General features: G+C 53.2%; 1 protein-coding gene across 2 annotated transcripts in view; it reads left to right on the forward strand.

Moving 5' to 3' along the window:
- ADAM17 (ADAM metallopeptidase domain 17) overlaps window positions 1-14,493 on the forward strand; it is a 56,097-nt gene that overhangs the window by 31,596 nt on the left and 10,008 nt on the right. For both annotated transcript variants that reach the window (XM_075557118.1, XM_075557117.1), the window contains exons 8-13: window positions 1,776-1,889; window positions 5,048-5,192; window positions 5,294-5,382; window positions 8,645-8,797; window positions 10,159-10,358; window positions 11,079-11,182. In XM_075557118.1, coding sequence (XP_075413233.1) covers window positions 1,776-1,889; window positions 5,048-5,192; window positions 5,294-5,382; window positions 8,645-8,797; window positions 10,159-10,358; window positions 11,079-11,182 — 805 coding nt within the window. The remainder of the gene's footprint in view (window positions 1-1,775; window positions 1,890-5,047; window positions 5,193-5,293; window positions 5,383-8,644; window positions 8,798-10,158; window positions 10,359-11,078; window positions 11,183-14,493) is intronic.

Raw genomic sequence — 14,493 nt, forward strand, 5'->3', positions numbered from 1 at the left:
GGGGTGGAGTTCAACCTGTCGGTCAGGTCGCAGCTTGATGACCTCATTTGGAGGCACTAAGGAGATAACTAGCTCTCTGGAGACGGGACACACGCTCACTCCCTGTGAGACATGCTTGCTGACAAGACACGTGAAGCTACGCTAGAGCCCTGGAGCTGAAGGAGCCACATGGAGACCCTGCCAGGGCTGAGATGGCTCTACTGCCACTGGATCCACAACACTTTCCACCCCTGCCCTGTGCTCTTCCTGGATTCAGTGTCATTGCACGTGTTGTGTGAGTCTGAAGAGGAATTTACAGACTGCTTTCAGACCTAGGGGCTAATATTAGACCTGGGGACTTGATTGGGACTGGGCTGGGATATTCTCTCAGTGTACGGTTGCTCTTTTATATAAAGCCCTTTCTTATGCGCATACCAGTGTCCATTCCAGGCATTTGTTTCTCTAGTCAACCCGGACTCTCACATTATTCATTGGCTATCATTAGAAAAAAAATATTAAGCCCATGTGACCCAAGTTCTCTCATTCTTCCCTACTAAACACAGAGCAAGTGAACATTAGGAATCTGTTTAACTGCCGCCCTCCCCCATCAAGTCTTTCCCGACTGGAGCAGCCCTGTGCAGGGTGTTCGAGGCTGTGCCCCTCTGCAGGGCAGATCACCTTACCTTGCTCCTGAGCAGCAGGGGGTGGGTTTGAACTGCTGACCTGGTGATGGGCAGTTCAACAGTGCTGCTAGGACTCCAGTAAAAATATATATAAAATGTTATAACTGGTTCATCGATACTGCAAGTGTGTGTTTCCCATGTCATGTTTCTCAATTTGTCTGGAGCCGCTGAATATTACAGCTGAAGAATGCATGGCATTTTTATTTGAAAGTGCTGCTTCTTGAATAATTATTCACCAGGCCAAAGAACCCACTGCTGTTGAGTGCTTCCACGCCACAGGGCCCTGTAGGGAAGGGCAGAGCAGCTGGCCGGGCTCTCAGGCTGCAATTTAAGCAGGCGTAGGATCAGACAGCCTCTTCCTCCTGCAGGGTGGGTGGGGGGAGAGTGAGAGGTTGAGCGGAGGTTGCAGTCCAGAGACAGTTCAGACAAACATGTGAAGCAAGGGGTGGCTTTATTAAGGAGAAAGGACTCCCGGGAAGGGAGAGCAGAGAAAGGGACAGGGCATCTTGAGCCCCCGGCCGGTTCTGAGAGGGATATATGATCTTAAAGGTCCCCTTAAAGGCATAAGGGCCGGTCAGGGGAAGGGAGGTTCTTTGTGCTGGGGCTGCAAGTTTTGGGTGAGGAGATGACCTATCAGTAAATCATCTTGTTCTCAGCAAACTTGCTTCCGGGAATGCCAGGGAGAGGAGGCTGTGTTTTGCCCGGGGAGGTAGGCTCTGTGAAATGCTGGAGGCAGGTGCTTTCAAGTTCAGCCAGGTGATTTGTATTCTGGAGAAGCTGTTTCAAGGGGCTGGCCTCTGCCCAAACACCGGGGGCCCAAACACGGCAACAGCTGAGTGCTAGCCGCTGTGCTACCGAAGCTCCGCTCCAGCATGAGAAAGCGCGCCAGACCTGCTCCCCTCGCGTCGATTCTGCCCACAGCGGCCCGGAGGATGGCTGTCCCTGTGCGCCTCTGAGGCTGTGAAGTTGCGGGCTCAGAAAGCTTCCCCTCTCTCCTGCTCTCTGGAAGAACAGCTGGCCCTTTTTCATAACAGATAAAACAGTGCAGTATTCTCTCAGAATTGTAACGACTTTTCCTGAAGTGTTCTAAGTGTCTGATCTCTTTAAGTATAGATCCGCATCCTCAAGTCTCCAGAGAAGGTAAAACCTGGGGAACGGCACTACAATATGGAGAAAAGTTACCCGAATGAAGACAAGGATGCCTGGGATGTGAAGACCTTGCTAGAGGTAGGTTATCGAGCCTCAGGTGTGAAACTGCGCTCCAGGAGTGTCGCCAGTTGACGCTCCTTGACACCACTTTCTCATTCCTGATCTCTGAATCCTTTCTGCGTGAATGTGTGCATGTCTCCAACCAGGTCACTGGAGACAGGAAGACACTGCCCCGGCCAACCCAGCAGTGGCTTCGTTCCCTGCAGCAGGGCAAACAGCAAGGTGGCAGGAGAAAACAGCAAAGCAAATGAAAAAAACAGAAGAGAAAAATATTATAGGCACATATTTTTTTACTCTAATAATTTTGAGACCCTATAATGAGGTAACCAATAGTTTCTAGACATAGTCTCCCTGCACATAGTTGGTCTGGCTGGACTTTGTTCCAGGACGGATTTGTCCCTTTTTCCAGCACCCCCAGATACACCTGCGATTCTTTGCCAACATGGTCATTCGAATGGATCAGCTTGGCTTTGTTTTTCCCAGTTTTCCTTAATCACTGCCTATGAGGTGATTGAAAACACCTCAGCTGGGTCAAGGAGAGGAACATCTTTGCTCGTTAACACTTGAAAGCAGGAATGAGGAGCCTTTTTTTTTTTTTTTTGTCAAGGGCAATTTGGATATTTACATAACATCATTCTCAGATGATCAACATAAACAGCCCTGTCTGTTTGCTCAAGCATGTAATTAACTCACCCTTATGGGATGGGGATGCCCTTCTCTCAGAGTCTGAATGACCCCATGGCAGTGGGTTGGTTTTGGGGAGTGGGAGCCCTTTGTGGAGCCCTGGTGGCATATTCGGGGGACGTGCTGGGGACTGCTAATGGCAAGGTTAGAGGTTCAAGTCAGCCAGCTGCTCCTGGGGAGAAAGATGGGCGCTGTCCTTCTGTAAACAGTTACACCCATGGGAAACCCATGGGCAGCTCTGCCCTGCCCTGGAGGCTCGCCATCCATCGGTGGGACCTGACTTGATGGCTGTGAGTTCAGGGCTTTTTGTTCTGTTTTTTATGGCTGGAGCTGCTTCTCTTTGGCGAGGTGTGTGATGTTAGCTGGTGTTGACTTTGTGGGCTTTCTGTGGCCCTCGGGCTGGGCATGCACCCCCACTTTAAAGACCTCTTTTTCAGACTGTAAATTCAACCCACTGACTTTGGTTAGTAGATTTGCCCAATGAAAAATGTTTGCGTTCTTTTTTTTTTTTTTTAATGTTTGCGTTCTTGACAGCTTCTTTCCGGGTGCTGATAGTGGGTCCAGGTCCAGGGAAGCCTCTGATAGCGTCACTGTTTTCTGCAGGTGTCTTCCCGGTGCTCACTGGTCCAGCTGCTATGCTTTCTTAGTGTGAAGTGTAATCCATACCAGATTTTATAGTTTCCTGCCCTCATCAGTACTGCTTCCAGCCCTCTTCACCTTTAGCAAGAAGGTTGCTCCTTCAGACTGCAGTTGGTTGGTCAGTCTCCCGCCAGCCCTGCTGCTGCACTGGCTCCTTGTCAGCTCTCTGAGTGTCAGGGTGGCAGGAAGGCCTCCCCTGGGTGCACGTCACTGCTCCTGCGGAGACTGTGCCTTCTCATTGGGCTGTTAGCAAAGTGAAGCCCCTTTAAATCAATTTAGAAATAAATCCTTGCAAACCTCCAATGCTGCTTTAAGTTGATATTTAATTTTCCTTTAAGTAGCCTAACAAAACCAGGTGTAGTTGCCTTTTCCTTTTTTACTTTAGGTTTGTAGCCACTGTACACTTATTAAACCAAAACAGGTCTAAAATAAGGGAATCACATTAAAAAACCCCAAACACCACATTCCTTGCTGTCGAGCTGACCCCTTCGTGGAGGCCCTCCAGAGGTCCCAGCTGTCTGCGTCCGAGACCGATGCCTCATCCACCTTCTGTGGGGCAGCTTGTGGGCTTGAACCTCCGACCTTGAGACTAGCTGTCCACTTACCCCACAGAGTCATCAGGGCTGCAGAGAATCAATATCTCCCCCAAAACAACATCCAACAAACAGCACCCATTGCCGTCCAGCGCAGGCTGGCTCAGCGGCCCTGTGGGGCGGAGAGACGGTCTCTGGTTCTGAGCTGGCTGTTTCTGCAGGCAGACCGCCTCTCCTTTGTGCCGACTGAGCACTGGCGGGTCCTGAGCAACCGAATACCTCATCAACCACGTAGGTCAATAGGCCTGCCTCCTCATAAGATACGGAAAAGCTGGTGGCCATGGTTGCCCCTCAACTTCCAGAAGCACTTGGATGGGGGATGTTGGTGTGTCAGAAAGTAGAAGGAGGAGAAGAGGTGACGGGTGGTAGGAAACTGGTGGGAATCTTAAACACAAGCGAGGGGAGACAGGCTTCCTCACACACTTCCAGTACGAAGAAGGTGGAGGAGGGTAGAGAACAATACATTTCCTGATGAATGGAGGGAACCAGGGGTATTGGAGATCATGACAAGGCCAGGGCCAGAAAGACAGGATACTTACAAAGACTGACTGGCTGTTGAGTTGGGGGTCTGAGAGGAGCACAGCATGAAGTCTGGGGTACAGGGTCGACAGAGGGACAGAATGTGCACACCTGGAAGGAGGAGGAACCCAACAGAGGACTGCCCAAGAGCAGAGCACCCTCCAGAAAGCCCGCCTTTGCTGGGAAGCCATCATGCATGCCCTGAGCCCACAGAAGGACAAAGGTGACGTTTCTCCACCAGCTAAGGGCGCTTTGGACTCCCGTCCACAGTAACCCACTTCAGTGAACGTGCCCCACGGCAACGGCTGCCTGTCCTGGGGCAGCTGCGGCTCAGGCCCACTCCCTGTGGGTCAGGCCTTTCCAAGGCCACTTTTCCAGAAACAAGTGACCACGCCTTCTCAGGCCTGTGGCTGAACTCAAACCTCAGCCATTAAGCCACCGAGCCCATTAAAGATGTGCACCACCCAGGGACTCCTGGGTGCTTTTCTTATTCAGGGTGCCAGGGTCCCCTGGACTCAGACACAGCTGCCTTGGGTGGCACAGAACTGTGATGTCTGTCTGTCTGAGACCCTCTCTGAGGAGCTCTCCCTGCTGCACTGTCCTCTAGGCCAGTCTATCTTCTCCCTGAGGGTCCCTGAGAAACCCAGCAGTGAGTGGGTGGGACAGTGTGGGGGACTGTGGTCCCTGGGGCTGGGGGAACCTGCAGTCTCCCTGAGAACATGTCTCTGCTTGTTCTTGCAGCAGTTCAGCTTTGACATCGCCGAGGAAGCTTCGAAAGTCTGCCTGGCCCATCTCTTCACCTACCAGGACTTTGACATGGGCACTCTGGGGCTGGCCTACGTGGGCTCTCCCCGGGCCAACAGTCATGGCGGTGTCTGTCCAAAGGGTGTGTTTCTGCCTCTTGCTTGGACGTGGTGCTACAGGAGCTGGCTGGCGGGGGCATCTTCCAGCTCTGTTTCCTAAGCTGTCGCTCTCCTTTCCCCCCAGCTTATTACAGTCCTGTTGGGAAGAAATACATCTATTTGAACAGTGGTTTGACCAGCACCAAAAATTACGGCAAAACCATCCTTACAAAGGTGCGTTCTTTTTCTTAAGGAAAGTTTTGAACTGGGTCTTAGGGGCCCCTCCCGGGAGCCCCCCTTTACGCAGTCTCAGCACCCCTGCATGGCCTTGCTCCTCTGAGCTGTGCATGCTGCCTGCGTTGGACGGGGTGCAGTCAGTCTTAGAACTGTCAGTGGGAGACATTTAGGGAGTTTCTTCTGACTGACAGGTGAGCACCGGTCTGTTATGTGGGGAACTATGAACAATCATTGAACACAGAGGGACGTGAAAGTTGGCTGTCACACTCCTGTGGAAATATCTCACGTCACAGCTTTCTTCAAGGACTTCCCCTGCAGTCGTCCTTCAGGGCTGCTGACCTTCCAGTCCTGCCACGCAGCTGCCCTGCTAGGGTGTCCTGCTCAGTCTCCTCCTTGAATTGCACCATCATCTTGTGAGGCGTAGTCTTCAGGCGCTCCCTAGGAAGTGGGATCAAGCCAACCAGACCCGCTGCCGTCAAGTTGGTTGTGGCTCAGAGCGACCCCGTAGGACAAAGTGACCTCATGGGCATCTCAGGCTTTAAGCCTGTGCGGGAGCAGACAGCCTCGACTGTCTGCGGTTGACAGTAAGCACTTAGCTGACAGCGGCACCAAGGCAACAAACGGCAAATTCTTGGTAGTTTGCATCTCTAAAAATGTCTGCTTGCTCGGAAACTTGATTCAGAGCTGGGACTATTCCGACACAGGGAGCAGTGCTCCATCTTCTCCTGGCATTCATTTCCTGTTGAGTGCAAAGGTCTGAGTTCATTCTGGTTCGTTTATGGTGACCTCTTTCAGCCCCCTCACCCCTTGAAGGATTTTAGGACATGCTAGGATCCTAAAATAACCTGTAGGAACGTGTAGGCTACAGTGAACAATGTCCCATAAGCCGCTGCCCAGTGAGTGAGTGACGCCTGAGCCACGCTCGGGCTGGGCGCAGTCGGGTGCCTGCTGAGTCTGCGCACGGAGGCTTCTCTCCTGTGGAAGAGGCCGAGGACACCATGGCCTCTCGGGCAGGCAGGGCAGTCCCTTTGGGAAGCTTCTTTAGAACCCCGGCCGGCCCCTGGCTCTCCAGGTCTCCTTGGACAGAGCGGGGTCTGTGACTGCTCCCAGCCTGGCGGGACTGCGGAGACTGGTGAGTGAAGGACATTGCAGAATGGGGCTCCCAGGTAAGGAGGGAGGCGAGGGATTGGTCTCAGGTGAGAACTAGAAATGTCGAATGGCTGATGGAATGTGAAGGAGCTCACAGAGTGCACGGGGATTCCGTGATCTTTGCATTCCATTTTTCTTCACACTTCTTAAGGTTCTTACCATGTCAGTGTCTTCCACCCCCCCCCCCCACCTGTTGGTCAGCTTGCCCCTTCAGTGGAGACACGGATCTTTCTGTAAATCTTGTCCTCTCTCCCAGCGTTTTCTCTTTGAAGACACGCAGGCTAAACTTAGATCTGCTTTGGCGTCCTTGTTATCTCTGCACACTCAGGTTGGTTAGGCAATCCTGTAGTGAGTGCAGAGCACGCGTTGCTCTCTGTACTGCGCCTTGGGATTTGAGGGTCTCCTGCCTGTTCTACTGGGTGTTCAGGGGACGCTGATGGAGCAAATTAGGTATGGCCACTTAACAGTTTTTATACAAGTTCCTGGACTACACTGGTTGTTTTTTTAACTTATTTTAAACTTTTTACTTAATCATTTTATTTGGGGCTTGTACAACTCCTATCACAATCCATCCATCTATCCATCCATTGTGTCAAGCATGTCTGTACATTTGTTGCCATCATCATTCTCAAAACATTTGCTTCCTACTTGAGCCCTTGGTATCAGCTCCTCATTTTTCCCTTCCTTCCCTCCCCACTTCCCCCTCCCTCATGAGCCCTTGATAATTTATAAATTATTATGTGGTCATATCTTACACCTTCACCCACTTTTCTGTTGCTGGACTACACTTTTTATAGGGTGTTAAGTTCTCACGGTTTCCATGTGTTGTGTTCTTTTCCCATTAATTTAGATTTCCTGCCCCTCCCCTGCTTCTCGTTTTTGGTTAAGTGTTGAGCACTTGGTCTCGTGTCTTGATTTAACTGTAAGGAGTCCAGTCTTCTCAAGGACATTGCTTCCGTGATAAGCCAATCTTTAATTTGTGGCTTCAGTTCCAAGTTCAAGTGTGTCTTACGGAGCCCGTAGGATCTTGTCGGTCCATTACTCCTGGCTTTCTTTGGGAATTTGAGTTTTGCTCTGTCTTTCACTACCTGGCACCTCCTCTTGTGCCCTTGGTCAGAGCAGCTGGTAGAGGAAGCTGGGCATCGTGTAGTTCTTCCCGTCTCAAGGTAGAAGAGACTGCAGTGTTGGTGGATGGTTAATTCCGGGCACTGTTTTCTCCCTTGAGTCTCTTGATTCTGTCTCACTCCTTTGCCCCAGACAGGAAATGACCCAGGAGTGTGTGTTAACTAGCCACCTGCCAGGTCTTCAGACCCCAGACCCAACTGGGCAGACGAGGACGTGGGCAAGTGCCAGAATGAACAGCGTCACAGCTGTGTGACACAGTGTGACCACGTGTCCTCAAGACTGGGATCCCCCCTCGGCCCAGGAAGCCATCCTGCAGGGCCACGAGTTAGTCGATTGTGTCTTGGTATCTGTACCTGTGCCCCAGTGCAACGGACTCTAAAAAATCTACTGAAGTTCACGAGCACGTTTGGAAGCCGCTGTACTGTAACTGCTCACTTCACGTTTCACGGAGCACTTTCCCTCCTACATAGGAGAAACTCGGAGTTATCCATTTGTTAAGTTACAGTTCAGATAGACGTGGGGGAAACGGTTTTAGCTTTGCGTGCACCTTGTCATCAGATGGGGGAACCCTGTGGCCTGATGCAAATGCACCGGCTAGACCGCGAGGCTGTGACTGGACATGAGCCCACGCAGTCTTCCCATTCCCTCCCTCCCTCCCTGCCGTCCCTCTGTCATCTTGGGCGCTTGAGCCTTGAAGTGTGTGAACGAGGGCGAGTGGTAATGGTGATCGCTCCCGGGCGCTTGCTCAGCACCAGAGACTACGTGCCTAAAGTGGCCTTTGTATTTTTCTCACTAATGTTCCTCTACGTTTTGTAAGCTGTCGTTTAAGTTTGTCCTTACAGCTTTGTTTAATAATATTAAATATCTGATCTTTCGCTTCTGTTATTGTTGACCTGGTTAATATGCGCTCTGTTCGGGACAGCATGGGCTGTTGTGGCAGGTGGCGGGGTGCTGGGGAGTAATAACCCTTTGCCTGATCTTGAAGGAAGCAGACCTGGTGACAACGCATGAGTTGGGACATAATTTTGGAGCAGAACATGACCCTGATGGCCTGGCAGAATGCGCCCCGAATGAGGACCAGGGAGGAAAATACGTAATGTACCCCATCGCTGTGAGCGGAGACCACGAGAACAACAAGGTGTGTGTCCTGGGAGCCAGGAAACCGAACTCCGCGCCATCTAGCCGGTTCCAGCTCACAGGCCCGGGGCACGGGCTGGAAAGCCGCCTCTTCCTCTCTGCAGGAGCGGCAGGGGGTGCACTGCTGACCTTGTGGCCAGCAGTCCAGCACGTGGCCCTCTCTGCCACCGGGGCTCCTGTCACGGTTAGGCCAAGGAGAAGAGGCATGTTGGATCGCCAGGGACACTCAGGAAAGTGCACCGTCCCGAGGGGTCTCTGTAGGAGTCGGACAGCAGAAGACACAGAGGCACTACAGCTTGCCCAGTACTTTGCAGGAAAGCCTGGCCTTATGACAATAGAAAAAAGTTATCTTGTACATTCATGATGTACACCTGGCAGTCATGACAGCGGAGATTCAAGACGGGAGTGATAGGGACTGAATTGGAGGTCCTGTGGCACCGTGGCTGGGCCGCAGTTCCCAGGGCTCGGCAGTTGGTCGCGGTGTCCGTTGTCAGGCGTGACGGCGTGGTGATTCTCTAGGTCTCCCTGCTGCGGTCCTCCTTCAAACTCGTAGCTCGCTGCTTTCCTCATGACGACATGGCCCCTGAGCTCTTCAAAGAGAGAATTCACTGAGTTCTCCTTCAGTCTCTCTCCCTTTCATGATGAAATTCAAGTGGTTTGGGAAGAGGTTGAGTTTCCGAGCAGATGTAAAAGGGGACCTCTGTAAGTTGAGATACCGGAGCAGAGGCTCCCTGGAAGGAAGCGTTGCTCAGTGTAGAAAGCACGGAGAAGGAAGCAGTCCGGTCGCGGGAACCTGTGTCCGTGTGCGCAGTCACTGGAACAGACGGTGCGCGGAGCGTCCGTGGATGCGCGCAGCACTGCGGGCAGGACGCGGGCGCCAGCAGCAGGCTGCGGTCATGTGCAGCGCTGTTCTGTGTAGAGCGGGGCGCACCAGTGGGATCTCACTGCGACCCCAGCCTGAGCGTGAGTTCCTTCTGGCCGGGCTGGGGGTGGAGCACCTAGTGTTTCGATAGTTCACATTCATGTGGAGAATTTTAGGCCTGTAAGCAGATTCACTTGGACGGGTCACTGGGAGGGACAGTTTCTGGAGGAGGAGCTGAGAAAAGAGGACAGACTCCAACCCAGCAGGCGGGCAGATGGCACAGCCTGCGCAGGGCTGTCCCCCAGCTGTGCCCCAGTGGCTCAGCCATGGCCACCACCACGTTTCCCCAGGGGGTTAATCCGCCCTTGGGAGGCACAGCCTCCATTGGGATTGTTGGGATTCTTGCCATTGGGAGTGTGTCCCTAGCGCAGAAGTGCAGGCAGGTGGGAGTAGATGTTTATTATTTTGGGGCCTCTGCGGCCCTCCTGTTTTTCTTTAAGATGTTTTCCAACTGCAGTAAGCAGTCAATCTATAAGACCATCGAAAGTAAGGCCCAGGAGTGTTTCCAAGAACGCAGCAACAAAGTGTGCGGGAACTCCAGGGTGGACGAAGGGGAGGAGTGTGACCCTGGCATCATGTACCTCAACAACGACACCTGTTGCCACAACAACTGCACCTTAAGACCAGGTGTTCAGTGCAGGTGAGCAAGGCTGCTGCAGGGGTCGGGCAGCAGAGTGAGAAGGTGGGGCTCAGGCCGGGCAGAGTGGGGGGTGTGGCCGGCTGTGCTCCGACTTTTAGGACAGGAAGTGCGTGTGCTTCCCAGGAGGCTGGGGCTGTTTCGGCCCACACTCCTGGATCGGTGTGCCCACTGTTTGATTTAGCCATCCCACCAGAGAATCTTCTTAACAGACACAGATGTACAGAGGGTGAATTAACAAGGGCATTGATTGCCTCATTCTTTTTTAATCTTGTGTATTATGTAATATTTTATGAGTGACTTGCTGTGAGTCCATACAGTAGATTAGTGCTCTAGCAAACCATTTAATGACGTGAACGGAACAGGTTAGAGATCTCTGTATTTGCATCATTAAGTCAATAATAGACCCGTGAAGAGGGAGACTTAGGTTGGCGGTGAATAGTTGAGGTTGAACTCTATGTAATGCGTGTTAGCAGCATGACTACTGATGGGAAGTAGGCAGACTAGTTGTTCTAACCGTTGCCTGCCTTACAGACCGATGTCTTCTAACATCTTCCTGTATTAAACCAGCGGAAGCCAAGGGTAGCTGCCCAGATGTTGACTGACGGCCCGGTCTGGACCACTGTGTCCTTGGTGGTCTTTCCAGTCACTGGACCGGGACCTGAGTGTTGGCTGTGGGTTGTCAGTTGAGTTGATCTGTCCCCGCCTGCTGTCCCTCTGCAGTGATAGGAACAGCCCTTGCTGTAAGAATTGCCAGTTTGAGACTGCCCAGAAGAAGTGCCAAGAGGCTATCAATGCCACCTGCAAAGGCGTGTCTTACTGCACAGGTGAGTAGTGTCATGGGTCCACCTGCGTGCAATGGCTTATTTCAGAAACCGGCAGGGCCACGCAAAGTATATAGGTTTCTTAAGAGCTTCCAGGCAATAGATGAGGAGGAAGGAACAGGCTGCCCACTTCGGAGGAATTAGCCACTGACAACCTTGTGGGTAGCATCACACTAGCGCCCACGCATTGTCAGATACTGGACGCTTCCTGCATGTAAGAAGAACACTGTCAGGGACTGTGCCGGGGAGGAGCCCCTCCGGTCAGAAGGCACCACAACATGACTGAGGAAGAGCCGCCTTCTCAAAAAGTCCAGTGGACCTTAATGGTGTGAGGGCAGTGAGGGCATGGGAGTGGGGTGAGTGCAGTGAGGGCAGGGGAGTGGGGTGAGTGCAGTGAGGGCAGGGGAGTGGGGTGAGTGCAGTGAGGGCAGGGGAGTGGGGTGAGTGCAGTGAGGACAGGGGAATAGGGTGAGTGCAGTGAGGGCAGGGGAGTGGGGTGACTGCAGTGAGGGCAGGGGAGTGGGGTGAGTGCAATGTGAGGGCAGGGGAGTGGGGTGAGTGCAGTGAGGGCAGGGGAGTGGGGTGAGTGCAGTGAGGGCAGGGGAGTGGGGTGAGTGCAGTGAGGGCAGGGGAGTGGGGTGAGTGCAGTGAGGGCAGGGGAGTGGGGTGAGTGCAGTGAGGGCAGGGGAGTGGGGTGAGTGCAGTGAGGGCAGGGGAGTGGGGTGAGTGCAGTGAGGGCAGGGGAGTGGGGTGAGTGCAGTGAGGGCAGGGGAGTGGGGTGAGTGCAGTGAGGGCGGGGAGTGGGGTGAGTGCAGTGAGGACGGGGAGTGGGGTGAGTGCAGTGAGGGCAGGGGAGTGGGGTGAGTGCAGTGAGGGCAGGGGAGTGGGGTGAGTAGTGAGGGCAGGGGAGTGGGGTGAGTGCAGTGAGGGCAGGGGAGTGGGGTGAGTGCAGTGAGGGCAGGGGAGCGGGGTGAGTGCAGTAAAGCTGTGGGAACACAGCCTCGTCTGCTGATGGGTCACCGCTCACGGTGGACAGCAACAGCTGCAATGATCTACGGAACATCAGAACTTGGGGCTGTCCTTTGTGAATGAGAACATCATGTGGTTGGCTATGCTGGGAGTGACATAGTCCAGAGAAGGGTTCATATTCCTCATCAGAGAGGACACCCCTAGATCTATTTCGGGGTACAGTGCTGTCTGTATTCAAGGAAGTGTGATACAACTATCACTAAAATGTGTGCACCCACCACTAATGGTAGTAATGAAGAAGTTGAATTCTGCCTGTATCTTCAATTTGACATCGATCAAACATGCAGACATGAAGCATCGATCATGTTTGCTGATTAGAATGTAACACTTGGAAACAACTAGGACGGACAGCAGTTGCAAATTATGGACGTGGTGATAGAAACAAGGCTGGAGATGGCGTGGTAGGATTTGGCAAGACTAACAGCTTGTCTTTGCAAATTCCGTTTTGCAACCCAAAGGCCGACTGTACAAATGGACTTCCCCAGATGGAACACAGAAATCAAACGGACCACATTGGTGGGAGGAGACAGTGGAGAAGCCCAGTTAGCAGCAGCTAAGACCAAGCCACCAATTACTCATCTGCAAGTTCAAAATAAAGCTGAGGAAAATTAAAATAAGTTTTATTTAAAAAAACCATGAGAGCTAACATATGGCCTTGAGTGTGTTCTGCCTGGTTTCAAGAACACCGTAGGGTCAGAGTTGCCACTTTGAATGCTCTGCAGTGTCCTCGCCATCTGGCTTTTCTCTGTCACTGAGAATTGCTCATCTGTTCAGAAGATGGTGGTGGGCCGGTGCCTACAGTGTGACGGGCTGGACGACAGGTCGATTGTTCGTAAGCGTGCTCCGTGGGAGCTTAGCAGTCTGCCGGGAAAGAACTCGCTCATGCAACAGATAGTGATTGCAGAGCCTCTGCATACGGAGCACGCCGTGTGCAGTGGCCGGGACGCCGCGAGGAGCACGTGACGAGAGCACTCGGGGTCCGTCAGAAGAGAAGGTACTTGACGCGTCATCTGAAGGACTCAGCACTGGCCGTCAGGCAGGAGTGGGAGCTGGAGAAGTCCAAGTCGAGGGGACTGGGGCGTCTGCTTCCCGAGGTGCATGCGCTGGGCCTGCAGCAGTCCAGGAACGGAGGAGACCGTGGCGGCTGTCAGAACCTGTGAGGTGGAGGAGGAGGGGGGCCAGGCCAGGCCGCATCCCCATGCTTTCGTGAGGAGCTGGCGTTTTATTCCAGGTGCATCAGGGTGCTGTTTAAGGGTTCCAAAGGGGTCCAGACTTGTGCCCCGTGTGGGGAAAATGAACAATGTACGTGGGTAAGCGTGGAGATTATTGGAGGAACGATTGCCGGTGAGACAGAATATCATAAGGTCTAAGGCCTTAGCAATGAATGTGAATGGGAGTGGATGGACGGGTGCAAGGTCATTTTTGGGTAGAAATAAAGGCTTGCATACAGTTCAGACATGGGCACGGGGGAGACGGGGACTGGACGGGCACCAGTTAAGAACTACACTGCGAAGATGGGGGGTGAGATTAAGAGCTGGGCCTCAGTGATCGCGATGGCAGCTCCTCGTGGGTGTGGCACTGGAGCGGAGGTTGCGTGGCTGCTGTACGTGGAGGTGGCCAGCAGATGGGAGGAGTGGACGAGATGACCAGGACGCTAGGAGAACCGAGAAGGCTCTGAGCGAGCCTTCTGGGAGCTGCCACACTTGGAGACTGGGCAGGAGGAGGGCCTCTGCAGAGGTGGCTGGGAGGCAGTCTGGGCCCGAGGGAGTGGTTCCCCTCACAGGGAGGGTCACCGTGTTCAGGGAAGAGGAGGACAAAGTGGCCATTGGATTTGGAAGAGAAATGTCCAGAACGAGCGCTTCCATTTGGATGCAGAAGAAAGCGTGCTGCTTGAGAGGCTGGGGTTTGGGGGAACTGAGACTGGAAGCCCTCACGCCCAGACGCAGTGTAGCGTGCCGAAGAAGCCACAGAGGAAAACCTGCTGTGTCCATGCAGCTCTGTGAAGGCCGGAATAGGCCAAACTGTGTGAATGAACGGTTTAGCACGCAGGCTGGCAAACTAGGCCAGTCCGCTTGTTCCCTCTCCGGCTGTCCGCGGAGGATGCGCTTTCCTGTTGTGAAGAGATGGGAGGCCGCGCAGTGATGGAGTTCACGCTCTGCTCGTGCCCGGTCTGCAGCTGCCAGTGAGGGGGTCAGTGTGACGGGGCCTGGCTTTACCTTCACATAGTTACTGTCCGTCCTTGGCGGTCTGTGCAGCCCCCCTTCCCCCTGACAGCTAAGGACAGG

Source organism: Tenrec ecaudatus, chromosome 8 (genome assembly GCF_050624435.1).
Source record: "Tenrec ecaudatus isolate mTenEca1 chromosome 8, mTenEca1.hap1, whole genome shotgun sequence".
Classification (NCBI taxonomy): domain Eukaryota; kingdom Metazoa; phylum Chordata; class Mammalia; order Afrosoricida; family Tenrecidae; genus Tenrec; species Tenrec ecaudatus.